The sequence below is a fragment of the Phyllobates terribilis genome, unplaced genomic scaffold, assembly GCF_046119375.1.
Source record: "Phyllobates terribilis strain yellow unplaced genomic scaffold, ASM4611937v1 Scaffold_2__4_contigs__length_985480577, whole genome shotgun sequence".
In the NCBI taxonomy this organism is placed as follows: domain Eukaryota; kingdom Metazoa; phylum Chordata; class Amphibia; order Anura; family Dendrobatidae; genus Phyllobates; species Phyllobates terribilis.
In genome coordinates this window covers 163,384,430-163,400,981 of record NW_027362762.1, presented here as the reverse complement: position 1 = coordinate 163,400,981, position 16,552 = coordinate 163,384,430, and the positions used below count along the sequence as shown (strand labels likewise).

General features: G+C 49.4%; 1 protein-coding gene across 1 annotated transcript in view; it reads left to right on the top strand.

Annotated features, from left to right (window-relative positions):
- Nucleotides 1-1,296: 1,296 nt before the first annotated feature.
- The window catches only part of LOC141250687 (thiol S-methyltransferase TMT1A-like), a 69,162-nt gene continuing 53,906 nt past the window's right edge, over nucleotides 1,297-16,552 (top strand). The window contains exon 1 of the mRNA XM_073670066.1: nucleotides 1,297-1,929. Coding sequence (XP_073526167.1) covers nucleotides 1,432-1,929 — 498 coding nt within the window. The 5' untranslated portion in view covers nucleotides 1,297-1,431. The remainder of the gene's footprint in view (nucleotides 1,930-16,552) is intronic.

Here is a 16,552-nt window from a genome sequence, read left to right as displayed (position 1 = left end):
TATGCCGTACGCACCACCACACACTGTGTATATGCCGTACACACCACACACACACTGTATATGCTGTATGCACCACACACACACACACACACTGTACACGCCGTATGCACCACACACACTGTACACGCCGTACGCACCACACACACACACACTGTATACACCGTACGCACCCCCCCACACTGTATATGCCGTATGCACCACACACACACTGTATACGCTGTACGCACCACACACACTCTGTATATGCCGTACGCACCACCACACACTCTGTATACGCCGTACACACCACACACACACTGTATAGACAGGTCAAAGAAGAGAGCACAGACAGGAGAAGTCAGCACATGGGGGAAAGAGAGAGTGGATAGATGGGTGAGCACATGGGGGGGGGAGATTCTAAACGCTGCAAAGGCTGCCCCCATCGTGACATTACTGCCGCATCGCATCGGGCCTCCATCTAGTATATAATAATAAGCATTATTCCAACACATTTCTATCATAATTTATACCACTTTTGTATTTTAAATTGCCATGGTAGTACCTCACAGGAGCAACTCCAATGTAGAAGCGATCCTTTTCCACCATTCAAACTGTGCCTGAATCTCAGCGCAGCAGGCGTGATGACATGACTTGAAGGCATTATACTTTGCTGGGGGCACTGTGGGGTCATCATGATGTGTGTGCATGAGGAATTCACTGTGGGTTATCATTCTGTGTGTAGATGGCATCTTAGAGGCATCATACTCTATCAAGGCCAATAAAGGGAGATTGTAGTAGGTGAGAACTCTAATAGCAGATAAATTAGGCTTCAGTAGGGGAAAAATTACTGTGTGCCATAATACACCATCGCACTGACTTTGAAAGTTGAGATGTATGCCTTTCTACGAGAGAACCTATGGGCCGTGACCCCACCTTATTTTATTTTTTTTTGTGGGGGTGGGTTGGGACCCAATTAATACTTTTGGTATGGGGGCTTCATGATTTCTATGTATGCCTATGGCTATAACTGAATTTAAAAGTGCAATCATTCCATTCAGAGGGGTTTTTTTATTTTTGCTATAAATAGCTGAAGTAAAGCTATCTCTAATTTGGATGTCAGAGTATTTCTTAATTGTGTCTGTTGCCAAAGCTGAAAATGACCCACATTCTCTTGATTCCTGCTCTTATCACATCTGTGTATGTCTATAGTGTCACTGTTAGCTAAGTCCATATAATGTGCGCATAGGTGGTGAATAGTGCACGCTGTGCTAGCTAGACCTTTCCACAGACCCAGTATTGTGCAGCCCTCCTCCCCTTTGAGGGTGGATCTAGGAATGGTAAACACTCAGATGCCTAGAAATACAGCCAGGGCCTCACTCTGAAGTCTCTGCTCTGCTGTGTGTCTGAATTTACTGTCTCTGCTCTGTGCATGCAGGATTTCCCTCCAGCATCATGTCTGTGATCATACTTCTATTGCAGTTTATAGCGGCTATCATCATGCTGCCTCTGCACATCCTTAATTATCTTGGCATTTGGGACTCCGTTATGAAGAAATACTTTCCTCTTTTCATTAGCAGATTCTGTGAAACATACAACAGATTGATGGATGGGCAGAAAAGAAGACTGTTTAGCAATATCTCCGACTTTTCGGGTCCATCCAATGAACTCAGGCTCCTAGAGGTTGGTTGTGGCTCAGGTGCCAACTTCAAGTATTATCCCAGGGGCTGCAAAGTGACCTGTCTGGATATCAACCCAAATTTCCAAAAGTTCCTGAGCAAAAACCAAGCAGAAAATGACCATCTTACTTATGAGCACTTTGTGGTGGCTTCTGCTGACAACATGACGTCTATCGCAGATGGCTCTATGGATGTCGTTGTTTGCACCTTGCTGGTTTGTTCCGTGCCGAATATTCCAGCCGTAGTGAAAGAGGTCAAGAGGGTTCTCAGGCCGGTGAGTTGTGTAATATCTGTAATCCCATCATTTTTATTTATGTGAGCAAAGTATTTGTCTTCTAAAGCTGCTACAGAAATGTAAATCATGTATTAATGTCTGTAAAGCGCTGTGGAATTAATGGCGCTATATAAGTGAGTAAAATAAATAAATAAAAAATTAGAATTTTTAATTCTGCATGGAAACCTGAATTGTTGGCAGCTTAAGTGTTAATAGCAGTGAGATACAGATCTTACATCCTAAATGCATACCTTCAGCAATGTTTCTTGATCTACAAAACCATTTAAATGGTTTGGAACTTTTGACATCTGCGTCGTGGTTATCGTTGTAAACATAAGCCACCATGTAGTTCCACATCTGTGGGGCACTAAACTAAAAATCTATGGAGCCTGAGACCGAGCTGTACATAGAGCCTCAAAGGTACAAACATAGTCTAGGATCATGCATCTCCCAACCTAAACCACATAGAGCACTCATAGCCATGGTGTCTAATGCTAGCCATACTCTGAAGGTAAAAATCAACAAAAATTGTAATAAATTTTAACCTTAATGTCCAAGCCCTATTTTTCAAATCTAACCTGTGTCACTTAATGTGGTAATAACTCTGGAATGCTTCTATATAAAACCCAGTGAGACTGTTTTTGTGACACATTGTACTTTATGTTAACGGTAAATTTAAGTCGTTAAGTTTTACATTTTTTAGTGAAAATATCTGAAATTTGATGAAAATGTAGAAAAATTATCGATAAACCAGATAGTCATTCCACACAAAATAGTTAACAAATAACATTTCCCATACGTCTACTTTATGTCGGCATCATTTTTCAAATGTCCTTTTATTTCATTACGAAGTTAGAAGGGTTAAAATTTAGCAGGAATTTTACAAATCCGATTTTTTTATGGGCCCATTCAGTTTTGAAGGGACTTTGAGGGGCCTATATATTAGAAAACCGCCAGAAGTGATAACATTTTAAAAACTTCATCGGTCAAATTATTCTATACTGCTGTTAGGAAATTTGCTAACCCTTCAAATGTTACACAGAAATGAAGGCAAACTGAATTGAAAATATGAAAAATTATTTTTGTTTCCACTAAAATATTGCTTTAGCTGCAAAATTTTTCATTTTCACAAGGGGTAATAGGAGAAAATGGACCCTAAAACGTATTATGCAACCACTCCCGAATCTGGCAGTAACCCATATGTGGTTGTAAAGATCTGAGGTTGTGGGTTGTAAGTAGTGTTGAGCGATACCTTCCGATATCGGATCGGATTGGATCGGACCGATACCCAAAAAGTATCGGATATCGCCGATTTCGATACCGCAACCCAATGCAAGTCAATGGGGCAGAAATATTGGAATAAAAATAAACCCTTTCTTTCTTTGTAGGTTAATTCTACATGAAGGAAAACAACTAAGAATAATGTAGAATGTATTGGGGGAGGTGGGGGAGACAATAAAGGCATAGAGGTTTAGCCCAATCAAATGGAATAGCAGGAATTAATATTTTTTTTAAGACGTTCTGAGTTACGGAAATATTGACTATGTTAAGTTTTTTTATATTTTGTCAGATATTTATGTTTCACTACTTCCATGCTCTTCACCTTCTTTTTTACTTCTCCCACACTTTCTCCTTCTTCATCCTCAGCATCAGCATCTTTTTCATCAACTTCTTCTTCACCTTCTTCATCTTCTTCTTCTTCGTATTATTCTTTTTTTTTACATTCTTCATATTCTTCTTATTCAACTATTATTCTTCTTCATATTCTACTTCTTCATCTTCTTCATATTCTTCTTCTTCATCATATTCTTATTTGTGGCAGGCATTCCTGTAGTTGTTATCTATAAAAGTTTGAACATTACACCTTTCGTTCTGCCCGTCACAAAAGATTTACAACAGGATTTGTCCGTGTTCAGTTTGGCCTGCAGCAGCAGGTCTTTTCCAGGGGCACCACGAGGAGGAACGGACTCACCCCCATACACTGCTTAGTCATGTTCTGCTTATAATTTAGATAATATCTTTTGCTCTGATTTTTAGTCTTATGCTTAATGTTCTTCCGCTTTTTGTTCTGCAGCTTCTTGTGCTTCTGCTTCTTGGTCGTTGTCTTCGGGGTCCTCGTCTTCTTCGGGGTGGTCTTCAGGGTCGTCGTCTTCAGGGTCCTCGTCTTCGGGGTCCTCATCTTCTTCGGGATGGTCTTCAGGGTCCTCGTCTTCGGGGTCCTCGTCTTCTTCGGGGTGGTCTTCAGGGTCCTCGTCTTCAGGGTCCTCGTCAGGGAGATCCAGAGTGATTACCAAGAACCATTTCAAAAAGCTTGAACTTGGAAAAGTAGCAGAAGCTACAAGAAGGCTGAGGAACTGCTGAGAACCAGCTGATGGTACTGGAACCCGGATGGGTAGCAGAAGGTACAAGAGCCAATGGAACTACCGAGGACCAGCTGACCTAAGCCAAAGGCACTGCCGAGAACCAGCTGACGGTACTGGAACCAGGATGGGTAGCAGAAGGTACAAGAGCAAATGGAACTACCGAGGACCAGCTGATGGTACTGGAACCCGGATGGGTAGCAGAAGGTACAAGAGCCAATGGAACTACCGAGGACCAGCTGACGGTACTGGAACTCGGTTACTAAGCAGGAGGTACCTGTGCCACAAAGCACTACCAAGGACCAGCAGACGTTGGTGGAACTTGGATACCGAGAAGGAGGCACCTAAGCCAAAGGCACTGCCGAGAACCAGCTGATGGCACTGGAACCCGGATGGGTAGTAGAAGGTACCCATGAAAAAAAAAGTTGCAAGGCCGCGAGCCGGCCGCAGTTACCGAAACCCACAGTCCTACAGGGGGTGCTTGTCTTATTGGCACTATGGAACCAGCCTTCATTGCGAGATCCCGTAGCCTACATAGGAGTCACCTAAACTGCAGGCACCATAGAGTCGGCTAACCCGACCGCAACACGACAGGACAACGTATTGGAGGCAAAGTGACATTGACACTACCCGGAAACAGCTGGCGTGCTGGAAGCAGGCTGAGCAGGAGGGAGTACCCGTGCCAAAGACACTACCGGGAACCAGCTGACGGTACTGGAACCCGGATGGGTAGCAGAAGGTACCCATGAAAAACAAAGTTGCAAGGCCGCGAGCCGGCCGCAGTTACCGAAACCCACAGTCCTACAGGGGGTGCTTGTCTTATTGGCACTATGGAACCAGCCTTCATTGCCAGATCCCGCAGCCCACATAGGAGTCACCTAAACTGCAGGCACCATAGAGTCAGCTAACCAGACCGCAACACGACAGGACAACGTATTGGAGGCAAAGTGACGTTGACACTACCCGGAAACAGCTGGCGTGCTGGAACCAGGCTGGGCAGGAGGGAGTACCCGTGCCAAAGACACTGCCGGGAACCAGCTGACGGTACTGGAACCCGGATGGGTAGCAGAAGGTACAAGAGCCAATGGAACTACCGAGGACCAGCTGACGGTACTGGAACCCGGTTACTTAGCAGGAGGTACCTGTGCCAGAAAGCACTACCAAGGACCAGCAGACGTTGGTGGAACTTGGATACCGACAAGGAGGCACCTAAGCCAAAGGCACTGCCGAGAACCAGCTGACAGTACTGGAACCCGGATGGGTAGCAGAAGGTACAAGAGCAAATGGAACTACCGAGGACCAGCTGACGGTACTGGAACCCGGATGGGTAGCAGAAGGTACAAGAGCCAATGGAACTACCGAGGACCAGCTGACGGTACTGGAACTCGGTTACTAAGCAGGAGGTACCTGTGCCACAAAGCACTACTAAGGACCAGCAGACGTTGGTGGAACTTGGATACCGAGAAGGAGGCACCTAAGCCAAAGGCACTGCCGAGAACCAGCTGACGGTACTGGAACCCGGATGGGTAGCAGAAGGTACAAGAGCAAATGGAACTACCAAGGACCAGCTGACGGTACTGGAACCCGGATGGGTAGCAGAAGGCACAAGAGCCAATGGAACTACCGAGGACCAGCTGACGGTACTGGAACTCGGTTACTAAGCAGGAGGTACCTGTGCCACAAAGCACTACCAAGGACCTGCAGACGTTGGTCGAACTTGCATACCGAGAAGGAGGCACCTAAGCCAAAGGCACTGCCGAGAACCAGCTGACGGTACTGGAACCCGGATGGGAAGCTGACGGTACCCATGAAAAAAAAAGTTGCAAGGCCGCGAGCCGGCCGCAGTTACCGAAACCCACAGTCCTACAGGGGGTGCTTGTCTTATTGGCATTATGGAACCAGCCTTCATTGCCAGATCCCGCAGCCCACATAGGAGTCACCTAAACTGCAGGCACCATAGAGTCAGCTAACCAGACCGCAACACGACAGGACAACGTATTGGAGGCAAAGTGACGTTGACACTACCCGGAAACAGCTGGCGTGCTGGAACCAGGCTGGGCAGGAGGGAGTACCCGTGCCAAAGACACTGCTGGGAAACAGCTGGCGGTGCTGGAACCCAGGGTAAATACTAAAAACAGAGTGGAGCCAGAGGTCTAATTGGAGCAAGTTTAAAATCTGTAGTAGTGTGAATGCGGACAGAGCAGGAGAAATTGCCGTACACACAGCAGGGGAACAGCTGACTTTACTGAACCCCAATAACACGGCAGCAAGTGTAGACTGTGCAGACGGCACTTCTGAGCGCCAACTGGCGGTGTTGGAGCTCAGGGATAATACTGAAAACAGAGGAGCCAGAGGTGTAATTGGAGCAGGTTTTAAATCTGTAGTACAGTGGATGTGGACAGAGCAGGAGAATTTGCCAGACACACAGCTGGGGATCAGCTGACGTTACTGAACCCCAATAACACTGGAGAAAGCGTTGACTGTGCAGACAGCACTTCTGAGCAGCAACTAGCGGTGTTGGAGCCCAGGGTAAATACTAAAAACAGAGGAGCCAGAGGTGTAATTGAAGCAAGTTTTAAATCTGTAGTACAGTGGATGTGGACAGAGCAGGAGAATTTGCCGGACACACAGCTGGGGATCAGCTGACGTTACTGAACCCCAATAACACTGGAGCAAGCGTTGACTGTGCAGACGGCACTTCTGAGCAGCAACTAGCGGTGTTGGAGCCCAGGGTAAATACTAAAAACAGAGGAGCCAGAGGTGTAATTGGAGCAAGTTTTAAATCTGTAGTACAGTGGATGTGGACAGAGCAGGAGAATTTGCCGGACACACAGCTGGGGATCAGCTGACGTTACTGAACCCCAATAACACTGGAGCAAGCGTTGACTGTGCAGACGGCACTTCTGAGCAGCAACTAGCGGTGTTGGAGCCCAGGGTAAATACTAAAAACAGAGGAGCCAGAGGTGTAATTGGAGCAGGTTTTAAATCTGTAGTACAGTGGATGTGGACAGAGCAGGAGAATTTGCCGGACACACAGCTGGGGATCAGCTGACGTTACTGAACCCCAATAACACGGCAGCAAGCATTGACTGTGCAGACGGCACTTCTGAGCAGCAACTGGTGGTGTTGGAGCTCAGGTATTACAGTTCAGGTGGTAGAAACATGAACACAACAGGAGATCTGGATACTGTTGCCAACCAATTATTTATTCTGGAAGAGGACTGGCAAATTCATGCGAGATACAGGCCTTGTTCATTTTGAGAAAAGTAAGCCGGTCAACGTTATCGGAGGATAGTCGCATGCGACGGTCTGTTAGTACACCACCTGCGGCACTAAAGACGCGTTGCGATAATACACTAGCAGCAGGGCAAGCTAGCACCTCCAATGCATACTGGCTAAGCTCTGGCCATGTATCCAGCTTAGAGACCCAAAACTTGAAGGGGGAAGAGCCGTCTGGGAGTACACTGAGAGGGCAAGACATGTAGTCTGTCACCATCTGACGGAAACGTTGCCTCCTGCTGACTGGAGCCATCTGTGATGGTGTAGACATTTGTGGCGGCGGGGACACAAAACTTTGCCACATTTGGGCCATACTGGTCTTGCCTTGTGCTGAGGCGCTGCTTCTGCTCCCTCTTTGTGCAGAGCTTCCTCCACTGCCTCGACGCACTGAGCTGCTTTGTAAAGCACTAGCAGCACTGCTCTCGGTTGGAATGGAGAACATGATGGAATGCACCAGTGCGTCTTTGTACTTCCGCATTTTACGCTCCCGGTTCAACGGTGTTATGAGGCTTTGTAAGTTGTCCCGGTAGCGAGGATCTAGGAGGGTGGACACCCAATAATCAGCCGTGTTGAGAATGTGGGCTATGCGGCGGTCGTTTCTCAGGCACTGCAGCATGAAATCAACCATGTGCTGCAGACTGCCAACTGGCCAAGAAACGCTGTCCCCTGCTTGAGGCGTGATCTCTGCCTGCTCTGCATCACCCCACCCTCGCTCTAGATACTGACTACTAGAGCATTGTGTACCTCCTTCCTCTGGACAAATGTCTTCTTCCTCTATTGACTCCTCCTCATCCTCCTCACAAAGTGTCCCCTGCCTAGGCCTTTGTGAGGAACCACGTTGCGCAGACTGTACAGAAGCAGATGGCATTTGTGACTCCTCATCCTCCACCTCTTCCAAAACCTCATCCCTTACTGCTTGCAGTGTTTTTTCAAGCAGGCAGATAAGGGGGATAGTCATGCTGACTAGTGCATCATCTGCACTCGCCATCCGCGTGGAATAATCGAAGGCACGCAAAACGTGGCAAATATCCTTCATAGAGGTCCACTCGGTGGTGGTGAAGTGTGAACGGCGCGCACTGCGACTTGTTTGCGCCTGCTGCAGCTGGTACTCCATTACTGCTGCCTGCTACTCACATAACCTCTCCAACTTATGTAACGTTGAATTCCACCTGGTGGGTAGGTCACATATGATGCGATGTTCCGGAAGACGTAATCGGCGCTGCAGAGCTGCAATGCGCGATCTTGCGTTGCTGGAACGCCGCAAGTGAGCGCACTCTATGTGGACCTTGTGAAGCAGTGCATCAAGATCCGGATAGTCCCTCAAAAAACTCTACACAACCAAGTTGAGCACATGTGCCAGGCATGGGATGTGAGTGAGGTTGCCTAGGCCCAGAGCTGCCACCAGATTTCGGCCATTGTCACACACTACCATGCCTGGCTGGAGATTCGCTGGCACAAACCACACGTCGCTCTGCTGCTTGATGGCATTCCAGAGCTCCTGCGCTGTGTGGCTTCGATTCCCCAAAGAAATTAATTTTAATACGGCCTGTTGACGTTTGGCCACGGCTGTGCTCATATCGGTCATCATAACAGGTAACCATTCACGGGTCGATGTGGAGGTACACCGTGACGGCTCCTGCAGCGCTGATTCAGAGGAACTGGAGTATGAGGAGGAGTCAATGTGTACAGACTGGATTCCTGCAATCCTTGGAGTTGGCAGAACACGTACAGCGCCATTCTCAAGATCTGTACCCGGCTCCACAACATTTACCCAATGGGCAGTGAGGGAAAGGTATCGTCCCTGTCCATGCTTACTGGTCCACGCATCGGTGGTCAGGTGGACCTTGCTACTGACGGCGTTTTGTAGCGCATGTTTAATTTTTCCCTCTACATGCTGTTGCATGGCAGGGATGGCTTGCCTGCTGAAATAAAAGCGGCTGGGCACGTTGTATTGTGGGACTGCCAATGCCATAAAGTTACGGAAGGTGTCAGTCTCCACCAGCCTGAATGATAGCATTTCAAGGGCCAGTAGTATAGCAATGCCAGCATTCAGAGCCTGTGCTCGGGGGTGGTTTGCCGAGTATGGGCCATACTCACTGTCTCCCAACTTTTGGTTGGCCCACAGATTTCGTATCTCCAGCCAGTATAGTCTGTAGCCACAGTCCATGATCCTCTAGACTTCAGATAAAACAATGAAAGCACAGGTATCCAGTAGCAGCAGTCCTTTTAAGAAAGTGTAAATCCAAACGACATAATCCATAATGGTAACTTGTTTATACATTCATCCTTCCAAGTCCACGGTCTCCTCCTCTTCCTTCAATCCTTCCACATAAATATCTAAAACATGTCTCTCCTTTTTTCACTGGGATCAGTCCCCTTCCAGGTCAGAAGTGATCACACCCTCCCCCTTAAACATTCACTGTTCCCTAAAACAATGAAGAATATTCTAGAAGCCTTCATCTGAGACTGCATGTAAGACCCCCTATGGTGACGGCTCCACTGTGTCTCAATCTACACTCACCTAATGAGATTATTGTCTGTTGAAACAATGGACTCCTGAGATAAAGATGAGATTAGTGGAATGCTGGACATTTTACAAGTGAATTTTACATACTGACAAGTAAGCAGAACTATATAAAACATAACAAGTAAATCAGTAATAAAACACAATAATAATATTGACAAAAATGGTGGTCCGTTGCTGGAAAAGTATCATAGTCTTTAGTAAGTGGGCAGTTCCTCACAGTGGTTAAAGCAGTTTGGGTACACTGCCTGGCTCGGAAGGAAAAAAGTTCCATTTGGTATTTGGAGTGTAAATTTGGTTGCAATAGATGGCAGGTACAATGTCTCATTTGCAGAGCCCGTGAGGTACCAAAACAGCAGAAACCCCTACAAGTGACCCCATTTTTGAAACTAGACCCATCAAGGAATTCATCAAGTGGCGTGTTGAGCTTTTTGAACGCACAGGTACTTCACAGAACTTTTTAGAATGTGGATGTGAAAACAAAAATTATTTTTTTCTACTAAAATGTTGTTTTAGCCCCAAATTTGTAATTTTCACAATGGATAATAGGAGAAAATGGACCCCATAAATTGTTATGCAATTTCTACCGCACTTGATGATACCCCATATGTGGTCAAAAACTGCTATTTGGGCACATGACAGGGCTTGATAAGGAAAGAGCGCTATTTGAATTTTGGAGCGTAAATTTAGCTGGAATAGATTGTGAATGCCATGTCACATTTGGAGAGCCCATGACATGCCAAAACAGCAGAAACACCCCACAAGTGAGCACATTTTGGAAACTAGACCCATTAAAGGAATTTGACACGCCCCCTGGGCCAGTGCTGTTAGGGATACCCGGAGCCGGATCAGATGGGGGTTGTAGTCTCCGAGTGGCTGTGACCCGGTCCGTGCCCAGGGTGTCAAACTCAGTGTGTGGCAGTCCTTATGATGTTACTAGATGTTCTTTTGTGTCGACTACGCCACCCGTTGATTTGCGGTCAATACGGCCGCCGCTGCAGCAGGGTCCACTGAGGCTGATGATGTGAGTGCAGCTTAGGTAGTATAACCCCCAACGGGAGGGGTATAGCCTCAGGGGGTCAGCCGTGGAGGATGGTGGTTGTGAAGGTGCAGCAAGGAGACTCAGAGGCATAAAATGCAGTTCCAGGGTTTTACTTACTGGTGTTGCTCGGGTCACTGTGTACAGCAGTGACCACCCAAGCCGTGCTGCGTCCACCAGGTCCTGGACTCGGTCAACTCCCAGGCAACTCCGGAGTGTGGTCCTGAGCTCCTTTCTGTCTCTCCCTTCTTCTGGCCGTTCCCACCAGGGATCCACCTAAGTCCGGCTCCCTCGGGCCTCTTGTTGGTCAAGCCTCCTCTGGGCTCCCTGACCCTATTCTTGGTCTGCCTTCCGGGTGGATTTAGTGGGTGATCGTGGCAGATCCTGCCCACGACCTCCGGTTCCTGGCTAAGGTGTGCTGTAGCCTCTGCCAGCTTGGGATCCGGTACCCTGTTGCCGACCCTTCACCCTATTAGCTCTCTTATGGGCTCTTGGGGTCCCCTCTGCGCCTCTGGGTCTCTCTCTCTTCTCCTCTGCTCTGCTTCTCAGGTTACACTCTGACAGACTGACGTCTCACAGACTGACAACTGACTGACTGACTGACCCTGATCTAAGATGGTGCCCACCTTATATATTCCCTCTATGTGTGAGCCCAGGTGACCAGCACCCAATGAGCTCCTAGCTTTACCCAGGCTGCTCCCCCTATCTGCCCCTACACTACTGGGATGTTCCACCCCCCTCCCACTCCAGCCAGGAACAGACACTGTCGTACCTGCACATTTCTCTAGTGGGAGTACCATCGGTCTGTTCCCCGGAAATGGGATGTGTGTAGTGCATGCAGCCTACTAGCTCAGTTCCACACTCCATCCTTACCCGGGAGTGGAATATCACACCTCTGGGTTGAGGTGCAATACCCCTGTAGCAGCCGAATCCTCAGGGTGCTACATTCCCCCCTGGTAAATCACAGCACGTCCTCGGGCTGTAAAATATAAACATCCAAAACATACAATTTTTTTCATAAACATAAACATAGAAAACATCATATATATATATCAGCAATAAACTTTTCATATAAATAACATTCTTGTTTCTGGTTCCTCCGGTCACTGTGCAACTTGTGACCGGGTAAAGTGCGACAGTCTCTTGAAGAAAATGGTTTTCCCATAAAACCAGTAGGGGGCGCTTTAGGAAGCGCAACTATATACAAGGGGATATGGCCGCTCTCAGTCCTCGGCCAGGTATTAGGGAGGATTGACCGCTCTCAGTCCTCGGTCAGTGGGAATAGGGACACACGGGTTTCAGTTCAATCGGCTGGTCCCAACGGGGACTATATTTTAACTAGAACAGTTCTTATACCCTGACGGGTAACTATGTACAGTCTCTCTCTACCGTACTTCAACGACGGCGTCCTCCTGCTCTTTCTTGTTGGTTGGTTTCAGTTTCAGACCCGTCCGGATCCTCTTGCTCCTCCTCACACCGCAGCTCCTCCTCCGTCAGGCGATGCACATAGAGGGCGTAGGGTCCTTTGGCACACTTGTGCCGGGTGAAGGTGACCTCGTCCCCTACATACAGGTCACGACCTCTGTGTCCCTCTGGCAGATGGCTTTCTACGTCTCTGCGGGTTACAAAGACGTCGCCGGGGGTCTGATGGTCTCTGATAAAGCCCCATCCGTGCTGCATATTGAATTTTATCACAGTCCCGGTGGCACGGGGACCATGAGCTGCACGGGGTTTCCTCCTGGTCCGGCTCTTCTGCTCCGCGCTCCTTATCTGCGCTTGCTGTTCCCGGACCCGCCTCTCTCTCCGCTCCTTCTCGAAGACCTCGAGCTGCTGGCGGCAGCACTCTGCACGCTCCGCTGCGGCCGCCCGAGTCTCCTGAGTGAACCCCATGAGGTCTTCTCCGGTGGGGTCCCACTCGAACTGTGCCTCCTCCAGCGGGGGCGAGGTCCTCTTTACAGGCTTCGGAGCCGGAATCAGGGGCTCGTCTAGGGGTCTCTCTTTCCGGAGTCGGGGATGGTGAAACTCCGGTGGCCATATGAAAGGCTGCCCATCCGGGCACGTATGCTGGGCGAACAGGTCCTCACCCAGGTGCGGTACTTTAGGTGCTATGGGCGCTGTGGTGGTAGCGGCGCCCGGGTTGACCAGGCCTTGCGACCAGGCTTGGGGCACGCTAAAGGAAAAGGGCACCGTAAGAACGGCGGCGCCCGTGGTTACTCGGCCCTGCGGCCAGGCCGGTGGCTCCGCGGAGGTAGGGGGCGCTGTTGGTATTGCGGCGCCCGGGGGTACTAGGCCTTGCGACCAGGCCGGTGGTATTTCCTGTTTGGCCACGCTCGAGGTCGAGGCGTGTGACGTCACAGGGGTCGCGGCCGCGGTTTCCGGTTGAGGCCTAGTCGGCGGCGGTGACGATGCAGCGACGGGCACGGCAGGGGGAACTTCGGGCTCTGCGACGGGGAGCTGGGGCAGGCACGCGGTTTCCCGGCTCGGGGTAGAGGCGTCCCCTTTACCTGCCTCCGTCCGTTCAGCTCCCTTCTCGGCGCCGTCTCCTGCCTTCATTCCTCCTGCGCCATCCTCAGAGGCGGTCTGTCTCCTCGTCTCGGGTGGCGTGCTCCGCTGACGGATTTCGGTCTGCTGGGCCATCTCTCGGCTCCACTCCGCCAACGTCTCTCGCTGCACCCGGGCCATCCTCCGTGCGAGGCCCTCCAGCGCAGTCTGTGCACACTCCCGGTCTCGGGGGAGCTGTGCTAGGATCTCCAGCAGGCCTTCTGGAGTGGCGACCTGCAACAGGCTCCTGACCACTGGGTCGGTGCTGCCTGACTCTCCCTCCATCTCCGGGTAGGCTCTCTCTGGACTCTCTTCCAGACGTCTTGTCTCCGGGTGCGCTCTCTCCAGACTACTCCAGGCGACACCCATCTTTGTTCTCTTCTTCTGTCTCCGCCCACATCGAGGGTGGTCCCGGGGCAACTTAGTGATTGTCAGTTCCAGGGGCAGTTCTCTTACGCTGATGGACACTTCCAGCATCACAGTCTCTGTTGGTGGGCGCGGTTTCCGCTTTTGGCGCCATTCTTCGACCTGGCCCACGATGGGAGGTGGCCTCTTGCCACCCTCTGGCACGCCCACAATGGCGCCCGCTCTTCCAAGGCGGGAAATCCTCGGAAATGGCGGGAATCGTCTCCCAGTGGCGGGAAACTCCATGGATGGCGGGAAAAAGCTGCAAATGGCGGACAACCTGCGGGAAACGACCTGTGATGGGGCCCGATGGCGGGGACCCTCCGGAACCGGCGGGAGACTTCTTTTTAAGGTAACGGTGAACTTTTCTTCAGGCACGCAGTACCCGGTTGTTGCGGGCACGAGATCCTGCCGACTACGCCAAAGTTGACGCGCCCCCTGGGCCAGTGCTGTTAGGGATACCCGGAGCCGGATCAGATGGGGGTTGTAGTCTCCGAGTGGCTGTGACCCGGTCCGTGCCCAGGGTGTCAAACTCAGTGTGTGGCAGTCCTTATGATGTTACTAGATGTTCTTTTGTGTCGACTACGCCACCCGTTGATTTGCGGTCAATACGGCCGCCGCTGCAGCAGGGTCCTCTGAGGCTGATGATGTGAGTGCAGCTTAGGTAGTATAACCCCCAACGGGAGGGGTATAGCCTCAGGGGGTCAGCCGTGGAGGATGGTGGTTGTGAAGGTGCAGCAAGGAGACTCAGAGGCATAAAATGCAGTTCCAGGGTTTTACTTACTGGTGTTGCTCGTGTCACTGTGTACAGCAGTGACCACCCAAGCCGTGCTGCGTCCACCAGGTCCTGGACTCGGTCAACTCCCAGGCAACTCCGGAGTGTGGTCCTGAGCTCCTTTCTGTCTCTCCCTTCTTCTGGCCGTTCCCACCAGGGATCCACCTAAGTCCGGCTCCCTCGGGCCTCTTGTTGGTCAAGCCTCCTCTGGGCTCCCTGACCCTATTCTTGGTCTGCCTTCCGGGTGGATTTAGTGGGTGATCGTGGCAGATCCTGCCCACGACCTCCGGTTCCTGGCTAAGGTGTGCTGTAGCCTCTGCCAGCTTGGGATCCGGTACCCTGTTGCCGACCCTTCACCCTATTAGCTCTCTTATGGGCTCTTGGGGTCCCCTCTGCGCCTCTGGGTCTCTCTCTCTTCTCCTCTGCTCTGCTTCTCAGGTTACACTCTGACAGACTGACGTCTCACAGACTGACAACTGACTGACTGACTGACCCTGATCTAAGATGGTGCCCACCTTATATACTCCCTCTATGTGTGAGCCCAGGTGACCAGCACCCAATGAGCTCCTAGCTTTACCCAGGCTGCTCCCCCTATCTGCCCCTACACTACTGGGATGTTCCACCCCCCTCCCACTCCAGCCAGGAACAGACACTGTCGTACCTGCACATTTCTCTAGTGGGAGTACCATCGGTCTGTTCCCCGGAAATGGGATGTGTGTAGTGCATGCAGCCTACTAGCTCAGTTCCACACTCCATCCTTACCCGGGAGTGGAATATCACACCTCTGGGTTGAGGTGCAATACCCCTGTAGCAGCCGAATCCTCAGGGTGCTACAAATTCATCTAGGGGTGAATTGAGCATTTTTAACGTACAGGTGATTCACAGAACTTTATAACATTTAGATGTGAAAACAAAGATTTCCTTTTTTGCTACTAAAATACTGTTTTAGCACCAAATGTATCATTTCCATTAGAGGAAAAAAGAGAAGATGGAGCTCTATTTAATTTTTGGAACGTACATTTGGACACCGTGTTGCATTTGCAGAGCCCCGGAGGTGCCAAAAAAGAAGAAACACCCACAAGTGACCCCATTTAGCAAATTAAACACCACAAGGAATTCATCTATTGGTGTGGTGAGCATTTTAACCCGCAAACTACTTCACAGAATAACAAAAAATTGGGATGAAAAAAACGAAAAACTTAGTTTTTCCGCTAAAATTTAACTTTAGCCTCAAAGTTTTAATTCACAGAAGAGGTAGCAAAAGAAAATGGACACAAAACATTTTGTTATGCAACTTTTACTGAACATGGCAATACCCCATATGAATACTACTGTATGAGTACACAGCACAGATGAGAAGGAGCGCTAATTGACTCTTAGAACGCAGAATAGATTGTTTGTGCCATTAGCTGAGCCCCAGAGGTGCTAGATCAGCAGAAACCCCCACAAGTGACCTCATATTGGAAACTTCACTGCTTATGGTTTTTATGTAGAAGTATAATGAGTATTTTTAACCCACAGGTGCATCACACGAATTTTATAACATTGGGACATTGAAATATAACATTTTAGTGGTAAAAATATATATTTTTTTATTAGCAGCAAATATGTCAGTTACACAAGGCTTAATAGATGAAACTAGACCCCACAGTTTGTTGTGCAATTTCTCCCAAACATGGTGATACCCTATATGTGATCAG